Source organism: Cherax quadricarinatus, chromosome 61, assembly GCF_038502225.1.
Source record: "Cherax quadricarinatus isolate ZL_2023a chromosome 61, ASM3850222v1, whole genome shotgun sequence".
Taxonomy (NCBI): Eukaryota; Metazoa; Arthropoda; class Malacostraca; order Decapoda; family Parastacidae; genus Cherax; species Cherax quadricarinatus.
Genome location: NC_091352.1, coordinates 2,202,470 through 2,219,367, shown reverse-complemented (window position 1 = coordinate 2,219,367; position 16,898 = coordinate 2,202,470). Strand labels below are relative to the sequence as shown.

The window sequence follows — 16,898 nt, the reverse complement described above, 5'->3', positions numbered from 1 at the left end:
CCAGGTAAACCACATACACTGGAGTGTATCAATTATTATTACACTGAAGTGGTTAGTGCTAAACCTGTAGGGTTGTATAGCACCTGAGGGAATGGGAGGTAATATACATCCCCCATTTACATACACTAATCTGAATTTCACTGCATATAAACTTTTATTGCTTTTAGTAACCTGCTACCTCTTCCATACATTTGCAACCCATCATATACCTTTGTCTTAATCCATAAATGCAACAAACATCTCCTTATCGCCATACAATTATTAGCACAAAGTTACTTTGATGCCAATTTGATACTTAAATATATTTTTATGTATCAGTCTTCATACACAAATATGTAAATTTTGGGGAAAGAAGGCAGTGGCTGAATGTAAATTATCTTTTAATTTTACAGCGTTAAATCATTACAATGCAATCCTGTGCAGAGATAATTTTGCATCAGTTAACATCTATTGCTGAAAAGTCAGCACTGTTTTACATTTCAAAGATTGAAGGTGAACACACTGCTTCTCGTCTGATCAGTGAAGTTAAGCAGTGTTGGGTTTGGTTAATACTTGGATGGGTGACTGCCTGGGAACACCAAATGCTGTTGGCATCATTCTTTTAAGGCTGGACTGTGGGGGTGTTGACCCCCAGAACACTCTCCAGGTACACATGCAAGCTTGAACATAGGTAACCTTTCGAGTTTTCTCTCTAGTTCAGGAACAAGGTATACTCAAATAGTTTTAACCTCAATATTTGCACTAGACCAGTGTGAATATTATAGTAAAGTACATTTTTATGAATAAACTTAAAATATATTAAAGTGCACAATATGTATTTTTATTGTTATTTAAAAAGTTGTGATAATGAGAAAATTTTATTTAAAGTTCATAAAGTATGTAAACAACCACAGCAGAAGGTCTCACACACAACATTTGATTGCCATATATTTTCTGAAGAGAAGTCACAAAGGTTGGTAAACAAATTTGGGAAGGTATGTAAAAAACAAAATAAAGTGAACATAAGAAAGAGCAAGGTGATGATAGTATGAAAAATAATAGGCAATGAGAGATTGGATATCAGATTGGAGGGAGCATGAAGGAAGTATGTGTGTTCAGATATTTAGGAGTTGGTCTGTCATTTGGATATTAGATTGAAAGGAATATGGAGGAAGTCAGAGTCCAGATATTTTGGAGTGGGCTTGTTGGCAGATAGTTTATGAGACACAAGGTGAACCATAGAACTGGTGAAGGTAAAAAGGTGGGTGGTGCATTGATGTATCTGTGGAGACAAAGAATTTTATCCATGAGGGCAAAAAGGGGAATGTACCAGAGTATAGTGGTACCAATGCTGCTGTATATGTGTGAAGCATGGTTTTGAAAGTTGCAGTGAGAAGGAGGCTGAAGGCAGTGGAGATGTTGTGTTTGAGGTTAACACATAGTGTGAATATTATGCAGAGAATTCGGAGTTTTGAGATTAGGTGGTGGTGGTGGTTGTGGTGGTATGGAGTTACCAAAAGTATTATTGAGAGGACTAAGGATGGGTTGCCAAGGTGGTTTGGACATTTAGAGAGGATGGAGAAAAATAAGATTATGAGGGCATATAAATCTTTCATTGAGGGAAGGAGAGGTAGGGGTCATTCTAGGAATGGTTGAAGAGGATAAACAAGGTTTTGAGTGCTAGGGGGCTTGGACATCCAACAGGCTTGTGTAAGCATATTAGCTAGGAGTGGAAGCAAGTGGTTTTTACAATCTGACTTGCTATTAGACCGTGAACAAGGTAACATTTATGAAGGGATTCAGGGAAACCAGTTAACCAGACTTGAGTCCTGGAGGTGAGAAGTACAGTGCGTGGAATCTGAAGGAGGGATTGGGATGTTAAGGTTTGGAGGGTAATCTGAACTGTAATCTCAGCACACTTCTGGTAAGACGGTGGGAGATAGCTGAAGTGTTAAAAAGAACAAAATATTTTATGACTAAACAAAATTAAACAAAAAAAAATCAAACATTTGTCAAAGAATTTTGCTTGTTGACTTAATTAACAGTCATCAGAAGCAATACCCATCTGCTTACACTGTCAACATGATTTTATTCATGGGGAAGCACTAAACTTGAAGGGGTAATATAGCACCTAGGAAATTGGAGGTAATCAGATTTGATGGTAGGAAAGAAATCATAGTTCTCAATTCCTTGGATCAAGAGCCCTTCTCAGCATCGAGGCACCCATCTTTGAAGGGCACACTGTCAACAATAAAGCTCTTCACACTGTAAAAAGAGTTACAGTACTCCAAGCAGGTACAGTGAAAACACCAATACAGGGAAGACTAAACAGGTGAAAAGAAAAGGAAAATGTGAAGCAAATTAGTTAACAAGACATTTTCTTTACTTTCTGTACTCATACAGATTGCCAATGACTGCAGTGTGAATTTGGTTAAAAAGAGAAAAAGTCACAAATGAGAGATTACTAGCCATATAAAAAATACTCCCTTAGTATTACCGTGGTAAACGAGTAAAAAACATTCGTACAAAATTCCTCAAGTTTGTGCTAAACAAATTATAGCACAAAAACAAAGATATTAGAAAGGAATAGAGTCAGGGTGCATATCTTGTCCTTGCTCTGGACATCACAGCAATTACAGTAATTCTCATTACTGTCATAAGCTCAGGCAAATTATTAACTAGTACTAAACTTGTCAAGATAATGCTCACGAAATACCTGATACTGTACAGCAAACAACCTAAATTTTTGTATCCGGTGGGTCGTATGCCTGACAGGTTCAATTAGCTCCGTGACACCAAACTTCTCATAACACCAACTTTATCATCTCATCATATAAGGCTCCAAGTAGAATAACAATACTTAAGAAAATACTTTAGTGAATATATTAATAGAATCTATGCACCAACTGTAAGCAAAAATGATGCAGGCCAAACGGAAATATACAATATAACAAGGACCAAATTGAAGAGGTCTCACCAGAAACAAACAAATCCATACAGTACCATGAATGTCAACTTTTATAAACAAAGCCTAATAACAATATTCATGTCTAATGCCACATTCTGCAGCACCAATATATAGACTACACCTTGCAAGAAGGAATCTCACATACTAATACAATATATATCATCTTAATAGATTCAAGGTATTGGAGGGCTACAGGTAAAAATTTTCACTAATTTAAAAGCAGTAAGAAGTGCTGTTTTTGCTAAATCCTCTACACAAGTATACACTGCAAGTCATGTAAAAAAAAAAAAATGTATAAAAAAATCCTTCAAGCACAGGGTGTCATCCATCTTATATTCTATACAATATTTTTTATTTTATCAATGGTTAGCCACATCAAAATTACTTTCCTTGCATCAATTATGGTATAGTACTTCAAAGTTAATATTAGTTTAAACAAAATGTAATTTGCACTAGCTGTTTCACTCTATTATTATAATATTCACTATGCTAAACCCACATGGGTCATTCAGCGCTATTTTAACTCTGAAACAGTGAACACAACGTTCAAGAATAAGTTACAATACCATAATTGGAACAGTTCAAGATTAACCAGAAAAATAGAAATGAAAACTGGATGACGTTTTGGTCCGTCCTGAAACACTACTAAATTGCTAATGATAAAGAAAACGGGGAAAACCCAGAGGTCTCCTGCCAGTGACCCAACCTGACCTCACTTCTACATTCTTCCCCTTTTTTCCTCACTCAACTTGGTGATCATCCAGGACTAACCAAAACAATGGTCAGTTTTCTTTTCTAGTCATGGGTTAACTGTGAATGCATTCTGTTGTAATCTACACTTTATAATAAGTAGGTCCTCTAACTTCAATACAGTCTATAGGAAATGTTCCCTCCCTGACTTATGACTATAGACCCTGAGGAGCTGAATATGCATTAAAAATCTGCCTGGACATCCATACCAATGCCTTTACAATGCTTCTATTTTTGTACCAGGATCATAAATCAAAGTTTCCTCATCAAGCCACTGACTTGACTCAGGTAGATCAGGTATTCCCTGACAAATTGTTCTTTGGTAGAGCATCCTCATGCTTATTCAGAGTTGGCATTTGTAATTAATTTATCATGTAATAATATGCTCTGAAAGATTTTTACTTGGTCCTTAAATACAAGATTAATAAATACAGATAACTATCTCCACTCAAAAAAAAAAAAATGAACATTTTAAATTAACATTAATTTATTATTTGTACAAACTTAATGAAGATAATTTACCCAGATTCTATTAATGAATAATTAATACTGCACTAATTTCCATGTTTAAGGTGTATGGTGTGAATTCTGTTACCCGTTTTAAAATTCAAAGAGCTAACATCAAAAGTACGCATGTCGGTCTCCACTGAGAAGTACTGGCTGCAGACATTCTCTAGCTGAGGCAGCAAGCGACGCAGATCTTCAGAAACATCACCAGTGCACCAAGCAACACTTGCGTGAAAAGAACCATCCTGCAGGAATTATCATCATTATTATGATTGAAGGATCAGTTAAGGAAGGAGAAAAGAGAATATGAATGTGTAAATTTAAGAATTATGTGGATTAAAGTAATGGTTGGATGCGAGAAGTGGGTCATAATAAGCGTGTATGCACCTGGAGAAGAGAGGAATGTAGAGGAGAGAGAGAGATTTTGGGAGATGTTAAGTGAATGTATAGGAGCCTTTGAACCAAGTGAGAGAGTAATTGTGGTAGGGGACCTGAATGCTAAAGTAGGAGAAACTTTTAGAGAGGGTGTGGTAGGTAACTTTGGGGTGCCAGGTGTAAATGATAATGAGAGCCCTTTGATTGAACTTTGTATAGAAAGGGGTTTAGTTATAGGTAATACATATTTTAAGAAAAAGAGGATAAATAAGTATACAAGATATGATGTAGGCCGAAATGACAGTAGTTTGTTGGATTACGTATTGGTAGATAAAAGACTGTTGAGTAGACTTCAGGATGTACATGTTTATAGAGGGGCCACAGATATATCAGATCACTTTCTAGTTGTAGCTACACTGAGAGTAAAAGGTAGATGGGATACAAGAATAGAAGCATCAGGGAAGAGAGAGGTGAAGGTTTATAAACTAAAAGAGGAGGCAGTTAGGGTAAGATATAAACAGCTATTGGAGGATAGATGGGCTAATGAGAGCATAGGCAATGGGGTCGAAGACGTATGGGGTAGGTTTAAAAATGTAATGTTAGAGTGTTCAGCAGAAGTTTGTGGTTACAGGAAAGTGGGTGCGGGAGGGAAGAGGAGCGATTGGTGGAATGATGATGTAAAGAGAGTAGTAAGGGAGAAAAAGTTAGTTTTTACAAAGTAGAAGTGATGCAAGGAGGGAAGAGTATATGGAGAAAAAGAGAGAGGTTAAGAGAGTGGTGAAGCAATGTAAAAAGAGAGCAAATGAGAGAGTGGGTGAGATGTTATCAACAAATTTTGTTGAAAATAAGAAAAAGTTTTGGGGTGAGATTAACAAGTTAAGGAAGCCTAGAGAACAAATGGATTTGTCAGTTAAAAATAGGAGAGGAGAGTTATTAAATGGAGAGTTAGAGGTATTGGGAAGATGGAGGGAATATTTTGAGGAACTGTTAAATGTTGATGAAGATAGGGAAGCTGTGATTTCGTGTATAGGGCAAGGAGGAATAACATCTTGTAGGAGTGAGGAAGAGCCAGTTGTGAGTGTGGGGGAAGTTCGTTAGGCAGTAGTTAAAATGAAAGGGGGTAAGGCAGCCGGGATTGATGGGATAAAGATAGAAATGGTAAAAGCAGGTGGGGATATAGTTTTGGAGTGGTTGGTGCAATTATTTAATAAATGTATGGATGAGGGTAAGGTACCTAGGGATTGGCAGAGAGCATGCATAGTTCCTTTGTATAAAGGCAAAGGAGACAAAAGAGAGTGCAAAAATTATAGGGGGATAAGTCTGTTGAGTATACCTGGTAAAGTGTATGGTAGAGTTATTATTGAAAGAATTAAGAGTAAGACGGAGAATAGGATAGCAGATGAACAAGGAGGCTTTAGGAAAGGTAGGGGGTGTGTGGACCAGGTGTTTACAGTGAAACATGTAAGTGAACAGTATTTAGATAAGGCTAAAGAGGTCTTTGTGGCATTTATGGATTTGGAAAAGGCGTATGACAGGGTGGATAGGGGGGGCAATGTGGCAGATGTTGCAGGTGTATGGTATAGGAGGTAGGTTACTGAAAGCAGTGAAGAGTTTTTACGAGGATAGTGAGGCTCAAGTTAGAGTATGTAGGAAAGAGGGAAATTATTTCCCAGTAAAAGTAGGCCTTAGACAAGGATGTGTGATGTCACCGTGGTTGTTTAATATATTTATAGATGGGGTTGTAAGAGAAGTAAATGCGAGGGTCTTGGCAAGAGGCGTGGAGTTAAAAGATAAAGAATCACACATAAAGTGGGAGTTGTCACAGTTGCTCTTTGCTGATGACACTGTGCTCTTGGGAGATTCTGAAGAGAAGTTGCAGAGATTGGTGGATGAATTTGGTAGGGTATGTAAAAGAAGAAAATTAAAAGTGAATATAGGAAAGAGTAAGGTTATGAGGATAACAAAAAGATTAGGTGATGAAAGATTGGATATCAGATTGGAGGTAGAGAGTATGGAGGAGGTGAATGTATTCAGATATTTGGGAGTGGACGTGTCAGCGGATGGGTCTATGAAAGATGAGATGAATCATAGAATTGATGAGGGGAAAAGAGTGAGTGGTGTACTTAGGAGTCTGTGGAGACAAAGAACTTTGTCCTTGGAGGCAAAGAGGGGAATGTATGAGAGTATAATTTTACCAATGCTCTTATATGGGTGTGAAGCATGGGTGATGAATGTTGCAGCGAGGAGAAGGCTGGAGGCAGTGGAGATGTCATGTCTGAGGGCAATGTGTGGTGTGAATATAATGCAGAGAATTCGTAGTTTGGAAGTTAGGAGGTGCGGGATTACCAAAACTGTTGTCCAGAGGGCTGAGGAAGGGTTGTTGAGGTGGTTCGGACATGTAGAGAGAATGGAGTGAAACAGAGTGATTTCAAGAGTGTATCAGTCTGTAGTGGAAGGAAGGCGGGGTAGGGGTCGGCCTAGGAAAGGTTGGAGGGAGGGGGTAAAGGAGGTTTTATGTGCGAGGGGCTTGGACTTCCAGCAGGCATGCGTGAGCGTGTTTGATAGGAGTGAATGGAGACAAATGGTTTTTAATACTTGACGTGCTGTTGGAGTGTGAGCAAAGTAACATTTATGAAGGGGTTCAGGGAAACCGGCAGGCCGGACTTGAGTCCTGGAGATGGGAAGTACAGTGCCTGCACTCTGAAGGAGGGGTGTTAATGTTGCAGTTTAAAAACTGTAGTGTAAAGCACCCTTCTGGCAAGACAGTGATGGAGTGAATGATGGTGAAAGTTTTTCTTTTTCGGGCCACCCTGCCTTGGTGGGAATCGGCCAGTGTGATAATAAAAAAAAAAAATATTTTGAAAAAAAAAAAAAAAATTAGTTTTGTAAATTCATTCTAAACTAATCCACACATGTGTCTGTGTAGTGTACAATACACATTACTTTGTTCTTCCTTAGCTGTATAAAATGTTACCCCTCATGATGTCTTGATGCTGGTGAGATGCTCTTGATCCAAGGAATTGAACTAGTTCTCCCCTTCCTCAAATCAAACCAGATTACTTCCCATTTCCCAGGCTCTATAGGGTTATCACTTCCCCCTAATAGAAAAATAATAATAATAATAATAAAGATGATGGCTTTTCATACCATATGGCTTAATTTATAACTTGCTATAAATGACTACAGGTCGGCCATCACTAATCCGGCATCATTGGGACCTGTAGTGCGCTGGATTAGTGAGTTTGCCGGATTACAGAGTGGTTAGGTTAGAATACGCTTAATTAACCTATCAATAGACTCTTTCTGCTACATCTTCCTCATTTTCATCACTGGTTTCTCCTCTACTGGCTTGCTGCTGTGGATTTACAACCATCTGCACAATTTCTGAGTCAGTATAATGATGAAATTTGAGTCAGTATAATGATGAAATTTAAAATTATGCTAGTTGAAATTAGTGCCGGATTACTGATGGAACCAGATAACTGACTGCCGGATTAGTGATGGCCAACCTGTATTGTGTTTGTGAATGAACACGCTCATCTTATTTATTTGCAATATTTAACAGAAGTCTCTCCTCCAGGTATTCCAGCCTTGATGCTGGTGAAAGGTTCTTGATCTAAGGAATTGAAGCTATTTCCTCTTGGATCATGACCTCCCATTCCCAAGGCACTGCATAACTGATACATGTTTGGTGCTTATCTGATTATTAATACTACTACTACTAATAATAATAATAATAAATCTAGACATTCCTATTATACAACTCTTCAGAGCTGTATACTATTACTGTATTACATCCTCCAAATACCAAGTCATATGAACTCAAGTTTTGGGCTTTCCTTCAGTTTAACCCCCTATGCATGAGCTGCTTTAATAGTGCTGTAAATGGTACGTCATTTATTGATATTGAGAGAATTCTAATAAAATTTTCTGTAAACTGCAATAAGGTCTAACCATTTTAACTCACCTTAAAGAAGAGTGGCAGTCTGTATTCCACTAGACACTTGTCTACCTCAGATACTATGTCTGCTAACTCATTACGGCCATGGCACACTCGCAGCCCCAAAAACGTTCGGGTCTGCTCATCATTAACATACACACTTAAACCATGTAACCACAAAGAAAATCTGAAAATATAAGATAAATATTAACTATTATTTTTTTGTGAATGTGTGTGTGTGTAAAGGTAGAAAGTTGAAAGTGAACATAGATAAGGATAAGGTGATGAGGGTATCAAAAAACTTAGATAAAGAAAAATTGGATGTTACAATGGAGGGAGGGAGTACAGAAGAAGTGAATGTTTTTAGATATTAGGAAGGTGACTTGTCAGTGGATTGGTTTATGAGGGATGAGGTTAACCATAGAAATGATGAAGGAAAAAAGGCGAGCGGTGTGTTGAGGTACCTGTGGAGACAAAAAACGTTATCCATGGAGGCAAGGAAGGGAATGTACAAGAGTACAGTGTACCAACACTCTTATATGGGTGTGAAGCATGGGTTGTAAATGCTGCAGTGAGGAGGTGGCTGTAGGCAGTGGAGATGTCCTGTCTAAGGGCAATGTGTAGTATAAATATCATGCAGAGAATTCATAGTATGGAAATTAGGAGGTGTGGAATACTAACAGTATTATCAGAGGAGCTATGGTAGTTTGGTAATTTAGAGAGAATAGAACAAAGTAGAATGATTTGGAGAGCATATAACTCTGTAGGGAAAGGAAGGCAGGGTAGGGGTCATCCCCGAAAAGGTTGGAGGGATGAGGTAAAGGAGGTTTTGTGGGTGAGGGGCATGGACTTCCAGCAAGCGTGTGTGAGCGTGTTAGATAGGAGTGAATGGAGACAAGTGGTTTTTGGGGCCTAACAAGCTGTTGGAGCATGAGCAGGGTAATATTTTGTGGAGGAATTCAAGGAAACCAGTTAGCTGGACTTGAGTCCTGGAAATGGGAAATACAATGCCTGTACTTTAAAGGAAGTGTCTGGGATATTGGCAGTTTGGAGGGATATATAAACTGTTGTATTTGAGCACCTTTGCAAAGACTGTGATTATGTATTGAGTGATGATGAAAGTGTCTGTCACAATTCTATCTTGTTTAACAGTGTGCATACAGTGTTACAAAAACGTAACCTAGCTTCACATGCAGATTTGAATGCAAAGCTGTCACTTACTTGGAAATTTGGCTTAGTCTTGCTCTGAGGTCTTCTGTTAATGGTTGAATCCAGTGAAGATGAAGTATAAGCGTTCGTGTTAGAGATATGTGAAGATCTGATGAAGGGTTAAGTATCACATTTTGCTCTTGACATGTGGCAACCAATGAGGCCATAAAAGATGCAAAACTTGGCCCGTATATTCCTAGATGCACTGCAAAAATAATTTGCTGTTAATTTCCCATACAGTATTAATACTTCTTAATAATGTTTATTATTATCATACCTATTACCTTCACTGTATTATCAGCTATTCTGGTTATCAAAAAACCATACATTAATAACAGGATGAACTCAACATTTATGACAGACAGGTACAAAATGTAGATGTAAGTTCTGTTAAATCTTCCCTAATGCAGAAGCTATGCATAAAACTGCACAGATCATAAAATTTAATATTTATTAAAATTTTTGGGAAGAATGGTTGTTAAACCTAATGTCTGGCATAAGTGAACAAAAATACTACTAGAGGTGAGTGTACCCATGAAGAATGTTCTACATAGCATAATATCCTGAGCATGGTTCATATGTGCTTAATCATCAATTATATTTTCTTGAGCACAAAGAATATATTAAAGACCAATGAAAATGGACCATCTTCCCAAGCATCAAGCATATGTTCAGCAAACTGAATCACATTGTCCTGAGAATGAAGCATACTTTAATAAGCATTAATCATATTTTCCCTGTGCATGAAACATTTTCCTAAGTATGAATCACCTTCATACTTGATTGTCCTGAGTATGAAGCACATTTTCAAGATCATGAAACATTATCCTGCATATGAATCACATTAGGCATAATTTCCAGAGTTTGAATCATATTTTCATGATTATGAAGCATATGCTCATATGACTGTGGAGCATATACTAAGCATTTAGCATGTTCCTGCCAATAGAATATATACTTCTGAGAATCATTAATGCAGGATTGGTCAGTTGGGTTACCAGAACCAAGCACTCTTTGTATATTGTATTTGGCTTTCCTATACAGTACAAACATAACAAATAAAAATTACGTACAGGGGACATATAAAATTGATGCCCAGTTACCCCGTTCATGGGGAAATGATCGGACTCTTCCCTGATGCTCCCTTGGGTCATCAACATGGCCCTCTCTTGACACTAACAGTTCACTTGGTAGAGGTATAGTTCTGGAAAAGATAATGAGAATGTACTTTATTCAACCTCCAACCTCATACACAACTTTAATAATTAAGTATACAAAGCAACATATCCATTAATCATGGCATTCAAAAGGATTGCTATTGATACTAATAATTACAAAAAGAAAGGTGAAATGAGAATCTATGAGGATACTTCAAGAAAACAGGGATATTAGATCAAACCATACCATGGGCGGGATTTGAACCCGCGGTCAGAGAGTTTTGAGACTCTCTGACCGCGGGTTCAAATCCCGCCCGTGGTATGGTTTGATCTAATATCCCTGTTTTCTTGAAGTATCCTCATAGATTCTCATTTCACCTTTCTTTTTGTAATTATTAATATCATACCATACCACGGGCGGGTTCAAATCCCGCCCGTGGTATGGTTTGTTTGCAATCGTGTCATTACGATTTCGTGAGTCATATTAGATCAAGATATGACTGCTTGGATTTTTAACCTTGAGAGTTAGCCACCCAGGATAACCCAAGAAAGTCAGTGCATCCAAGGACTGTCTGTCTTATTTCCATTGTGGTCCTTCGATCTTCTCCCCCCAGGATGTGACCCACACCAGTCGACTAACACCCAGGTACTTACTGCTAGGTGAACAGGGACAGCAGGTGTAAGGTGACTAACATCGAGATACCTACTTACTGTTAGGTGAACAGGGACAGCAGGTGTAAGGTGACTAACACCGAGATACCTACTTACTGCTAGGTGAACAGGGACAGCAGGTGTAAGGAAACATACCCAGCATTTCCACCTGGCCAGGGATCGAACCATGGACACTCAGTATGTGAGGCTAGAGCATTGCTAACCAAGAGTTTTTATTTCTAATACTGACCAGAATTTCATTTCAACAAAAGTCACTTTGTCTGACTTTATACATATGTTAAAAAGGTATGATAATATTTCTTATGTGTAAGTGTACCTAAATAAGCTTACTTACTAACCCATGCTACTCATTTGCAACACTTGCAATGTAAACTTTCAAACTTGCAACACATGTCACGTGAATCTTCACACCTGAAATACATGTGATTAAAACCCTGACAACTGTGAGTATAACCTTGACACTTGCACACGAAAATCACTCACTACGAAAGCAAAAGACTTGGCAGACGATGCAACATCTCCGCAATGAAAAGCAGGGGTGTCACTAGCACGTTAAGAGACCATACAGTAAGTGTCAGGGGCCCGAGACTGTTCAACTGCCTCCCAGCACACATAAGGGGGATTACCAACAGACCCCTGGCAGTCTTCAAGCTGGCACTGGACAAGCACCTAAAGTCGGTTCCTGACCAGCCGGGCTGTGGCTCGTACGTTGGTTTGCGTGCAGCCAGCAGCAACAGCCTGGTTGATCAGGCTCTGATCCACCAGGAGGCCTGGTCACAGACCGGGCCGCGGGGGCGTTGACCCCCGGAACTCTCTCCAGGTAAACTCCAGGTAAACTTGTGAGAGTTGTTGTTGAACCTCACACTTACCCACCTCACAGCCCTCACTTACCCCACGACCCTTAGTCACCCTTTAACCTCACGACCCTCAATCACCCCTAGACCCTTACCCACCCCTTGACTCTCACTCACCCCTTAACCCTTATTCACCGCACGATCCTTATCACCCCCTGGAGCCTCACTCACCCCAGGACCCTGACCCACCTCCTGCTGTGCACTTGGTGTGAGGTAGTGTCCATGGTGTGGTCGGTGGGTCGAGGGTGGTAACCATCACTCATCATGGTCTCACAGGACGACACTGCTCCAGGCTGGTGTCCTGCACGGCACGAAGATGACGGGGTATCCACCGCCATTTCCTCCTCATCCTCAGCTCTGCGCCTCTTACTCTTACGCTCATGAGGATTGCTGAACTCGTGCTTTCTCTTTTTCTCATCCTCGCTGGTGTAGCCGGAGTCACCATCGCTATCGGAGCTGTAACTCTGGAGAAGAGACAAGGCTCCCCTCCCTGTCGCCATTCTCACTGTCAGGTAAACAAAGTCTTCCCTCGTTCTTGTAACATCTAAAATAATCTGGATTTTGCGCATATGTTTTCCTTTAGATTTTGCATTATATTCTCACATCACCAGCTTAGTAAATTTATAATAATATCTTTATTTCTACAAGGTATACAGGTCTACGTATCATCACTGGCATGAGTAAGTTTATTCAGGTACAGGTATACATATATAGTTATATAAATTATATATAGCAGCATATGTGTAGATTACCTTGGATAAACTTCCAAAATAGTCAAAGTGACTTATTTTCACTGGGGTCCTTGTAATAACAAGGTATATATAAATGCAGTTAACATACATACTGTAAATTACCTAGGATAATCCAAAAAAGTAAGGCAAAGTGGCTTATTTCCATTGGTAAGTTTATTCAGAACCCCAAGTGGAACCCTAGTGGAAATAAGCCACTGACTTTTTTGGGGGGTTATCGTGGGTAATTTACATTATGTATGATAATTGTACTTATGTGTACCTGTTCCTAAATAAAGTGCAATTATCATACATAGTGTAAATTGTCTTGGATAACTCAAAAAGTCAGACAAAGTGACTTATTTCCATTGGGGTTCTTGTAATATCTTATTATTTAAATCTTAAAAGTTAAAACAGCTAAGTAACTCAACTGTGTGAAAATAAGTTACAATAAAAAGAGATGCGGAAACTGAGTTATTTAAATTAATGTTAAAGAGAGGCGCAGCCTAAAGTAATAGGTACACCATCAAAGAAATCACACTTATTTTTTGTTATTGTCTATTTAGTTGATTTTTTTTATGTTATGACAACAAAGATTGTTATTATGAAATTTACGGTGAAGCGCTAAACTCGTAGGAGTCATCATCAGGAGACAAGATAATCAGATGTCTATCAAGGAGAGTTATCCTAACTCAAATTCCTCAGACCAAGAGCCATTTACCAGAAAAAGCATAAGTAAGCTTATTTAGATACATATCCATATAACTACAATTATCATACATAGTAACATATGTGTAAATTACCCACCAAGATAGCCTAAAAAGGTCAGACAAAGTGATTTCCATTGGGGTCCTTGTAATGTAGTATACTTGGTAGTGTATATATTATATAGACAGCTATATACCCATATACCCTGCTTAAAAACTGTAGATAATGTGAACATATATATATATATATATATATATATATATATATATATATATATATATATATATATATATATATATATATATATATATATATATATATATATATATATATATATATATATATATATATATATATATATATATATATATATATATATATATATATATATATATATATATATATATATATATCTAATTTTTTTTTTTTTTTTTTTTCAACAACTCGGCCGTCTCCAACCGAGGCAGGGTGACCCAAAAAAGAAAGAAAATCCCCAAAAAGAAAATACTTTCATCATCATTCAACACTTTCACCACACTCACACATTATCACTGCTTTTGCAGAGGTGCTCAGAATACAACAGTTTAGAAGCATATACGTATAAAGATACACAACATATCCCTCCAAACTGCCAATATCCCAAACCCCTCCTTTAAAGTGCAGGCATTGTACTTCCCATTTCCAGGACTCAAGTCCGACTATAATATATATATATATATATATATATATATATATATATATATATATATATATATATATATATATATATATATATATATATATATATATATATATATATATATATATATATATATATATATATATATATATATATATATATATATATATATATATATATATATATATATATATATTTACATTTATATAGTAAATGAATGTATACTTACACGCCACTTGAACCTCCCAGAAGAAATACAGGACACATAAAAGTATTGAAGTAAAAGTCATTTGACTTTATTAAGGTATCATAGGTAATTTACATATAAGTTACTATTGTATATAAGCTAGATGTAAAAGTACGAATTTTTGCAATGCACCTGAATTAATTTACTGTACATACGACCTTAGGAAATAAAATTATTTATATAATCATATTTAGGGTTAAAAAAGTTCTAACGTATTTACGACGGAATCATAAATATTTCATCATAAATTTATATGACGAAATCAATAATATTTTAGTTAAAAAATGTATTGTTACCATAATTAGATTTATTGTTATAATTCCTGAAAAAAGGTTGATGAAGGAGGTAGTGTGAGAGGCTGAGCACAGCAGAGTGTGACGGAGGTGAGGATATTATTACTGTAGTGACACCAAACATCACTCAGCCAACACAACTGGAGACACTTTACTGCCTACTGCTGAACTAACAGCTAGATTATTATTATTATTATAATCAAAAAGAAGCGCTAAGCCACAAGGGCTATACAGCGACTAACAGCTAGAGACACTTTACTACCTACTGCTGAACTAACAGCTAGAGACACTTTACTACCTACTGCTGAAGTAACAGCTAGAGACACTTTACTACCTACTGCTGAACTAACAGCTAGAGACACTTTACTACCTACTGCTGAAGTAACAGCTAGAGACACTTTACTACCTACTGCTGAAGTAACAGCTAGAGACACTTTACTACCTACTGCTGAACTAACAGCTAGAGACACTTTACTACCTACTGCTGAACTAACAGCTAGAGACACTTTACTACCTACTGCTGAAGTAACAGCTAGAGACACTTTACTACCTACTGCTGAACTAACAGCTAGAGACACTTTACTACCTACTGCTGAAGTAACAGCTAGAGACACTTTACTACCTACTGCTGAACTAACAGCTAGAGACACTACCTACTGCTGAAGTAACAGCTAGACACTTTACTACCTACTGCTGAACTAACAGCTAGAGACACTACCTACTGCTGAACTAACAGCTAGAGACACTACCTACTGCTGAACTAACAGCTAGAGACACTTTACTACCTACTGCTGAACTAACAGCTAGAGACACTTTACTACCTACTGCTGAACTAACAGCTAGAGACACTTTACTACCTACTGCTGAACTAACAGCTAGAGACACTTTACTGCCTACTGCTGAACTAACAGCTAGAGACACTTTACTGCCTACTGCTGAACTAACAGCTAGAGACACTTTACTACCTACTGCTGAACTAACAGCTAGAGACACTTTACTACCTACTGCTGAACTAACAGGTAGAGACACTTTACTACCTACTGCTGAACTAACAGCTAGAGACACTACTACCTACTGCTGAACTAACAGCTAGAGACACTTTACTACCTACTGCTGAACTAACAGCTAGAGACACTACTACCTACTGCTGAACTAACAGCTAGAGACACTACTACCTACTGCTGAACTAACAGCTAGAGACACTACTACCTACTGGTGAACTAACAGCTAGAGACACTACTACCTACTGCTGAACTAACAGCTAGAGACACTACTACCTACTGCTGAACTAACAGCTAGAGACACTACTACCTACTGCTGAACTAACAGCTAGAGACACTTTACTACCTACTGCTGAACTAACAGCTAGAGACACTTTACTACCTACTGCTGAACTAACAGCTAGAGACACTACTACCTACTGCTGAACTAACAGCTAGAGACACTTTACTACCTACTGCTGAACTAACAGCTAGAGACACTACTACCTACTGCTGAACTAACAGCTAGAGACACTACTACCTACTGCTGAACTAACAGCTAGAGACACTTTACTGCCTACTGCTGAACTAACAGCTAGAGACACTTTACTGCCTACTGCTGAAGTAACAGCTAGAGACACTTTACTACCTACTGCTGAACCAACAGCTAGAGACACTTTACTGCCTACAGCTGAAGTAACAGCTAGAGACACTTTACTGCCTACTGCTGAAGTAATAGCTAGAGACACTTTACTGCCTACTGCTGAAGTAACAACTAGAGACACTTTACTGCCTACTGCTGAAGTAACAGCTAGAGACACTTTACTACCTACTGCTGAACCAACAGCTAGA

General features: G+C 38.0%; 2 protein-coding genes across 3 annotated transcripts in view; one reads left to right on the top strand and one right to left on the bottom strand.

The window, feature by feature from the left end:
• Positions 1-363: 363 nt before the first annotated feature.
• LOC128699427 (U6 snRNA phosphodiesterase 1) lies at positions 364-12,939 on the bottom strand. 2 transcript variants are annotated; one of them, XM_053792131.2, is made up of 5 exons: positions 12,583-12,939; positions 10,802-10,932; positions 9,741-9,933; positions 8,547-8,706; positions 364-4,449 (listed from the first exon to the last, which is right to left on the bottom strand). In XM_053792131.2, the coding sequence occupies exons 1-5, from the start codon at positions 12,909-12,911 to the stop codon at positions 4,252-4,254; spliced, it is 1,011 nt and encodes a 336-aa protein (XP_053648106.1). In that variant the 5' UTR covers positions 12,912-12,939; the 3' UTR covers positions 364-4,251. The 2 variants fall into 2 exon arrangements, with proteins under 2 accessions (XP_053648106.1, XP_053648107.1); XM_053792132.2 differs by having other exon boundaries at positions 12,601-12,939.
• A 2,165-nt stretch (positions 12,940-15,104) lies between these two features.
• LOC128699426 (protein KTI12 homolog) overlaps positions 15,105-16,898 on the top strand; it is a 31,867-nt gene continuing 30,073 nt past the window's right edge. Inside the window, exon 1 of the mRNA XM_070098122.1 lies at positions 15,105-15,156. The gene's annotated coding sequence lies outside the window, so the exon portion shown is untranslated. The remainder of the gene's footprint in view (positions 15,157-16,898) is intronic.

What these genes read in the sequence shown, in the direction of transcription:
- LOC128699427 (XM_053792131.2), bottom strand. Translation starts at nt 12,911, where the DNA reads ATGGCGACAGGGAGGGGAGCCTTGTCTCTTCTCCAGAGTTACAGCTCC. An exon ending in AGGTGGGTCAGGGTCCTGGG is followed by an intron (nt 10,933 to 12,582) that starts GTGAGTGAGGCT and finishes TATCTTTTCCAG; the next exon opens with AACTATACCTCTACCAAGTG. An exon ending in ATCAATTTTATATGTCCCCT is followed by an intron (nt 9,934 to 10,801) that starts GTACGTAATTTT and finishes TTATTTTTGCAG; the next exon opens with TGCATCTAGGAATATACGGG.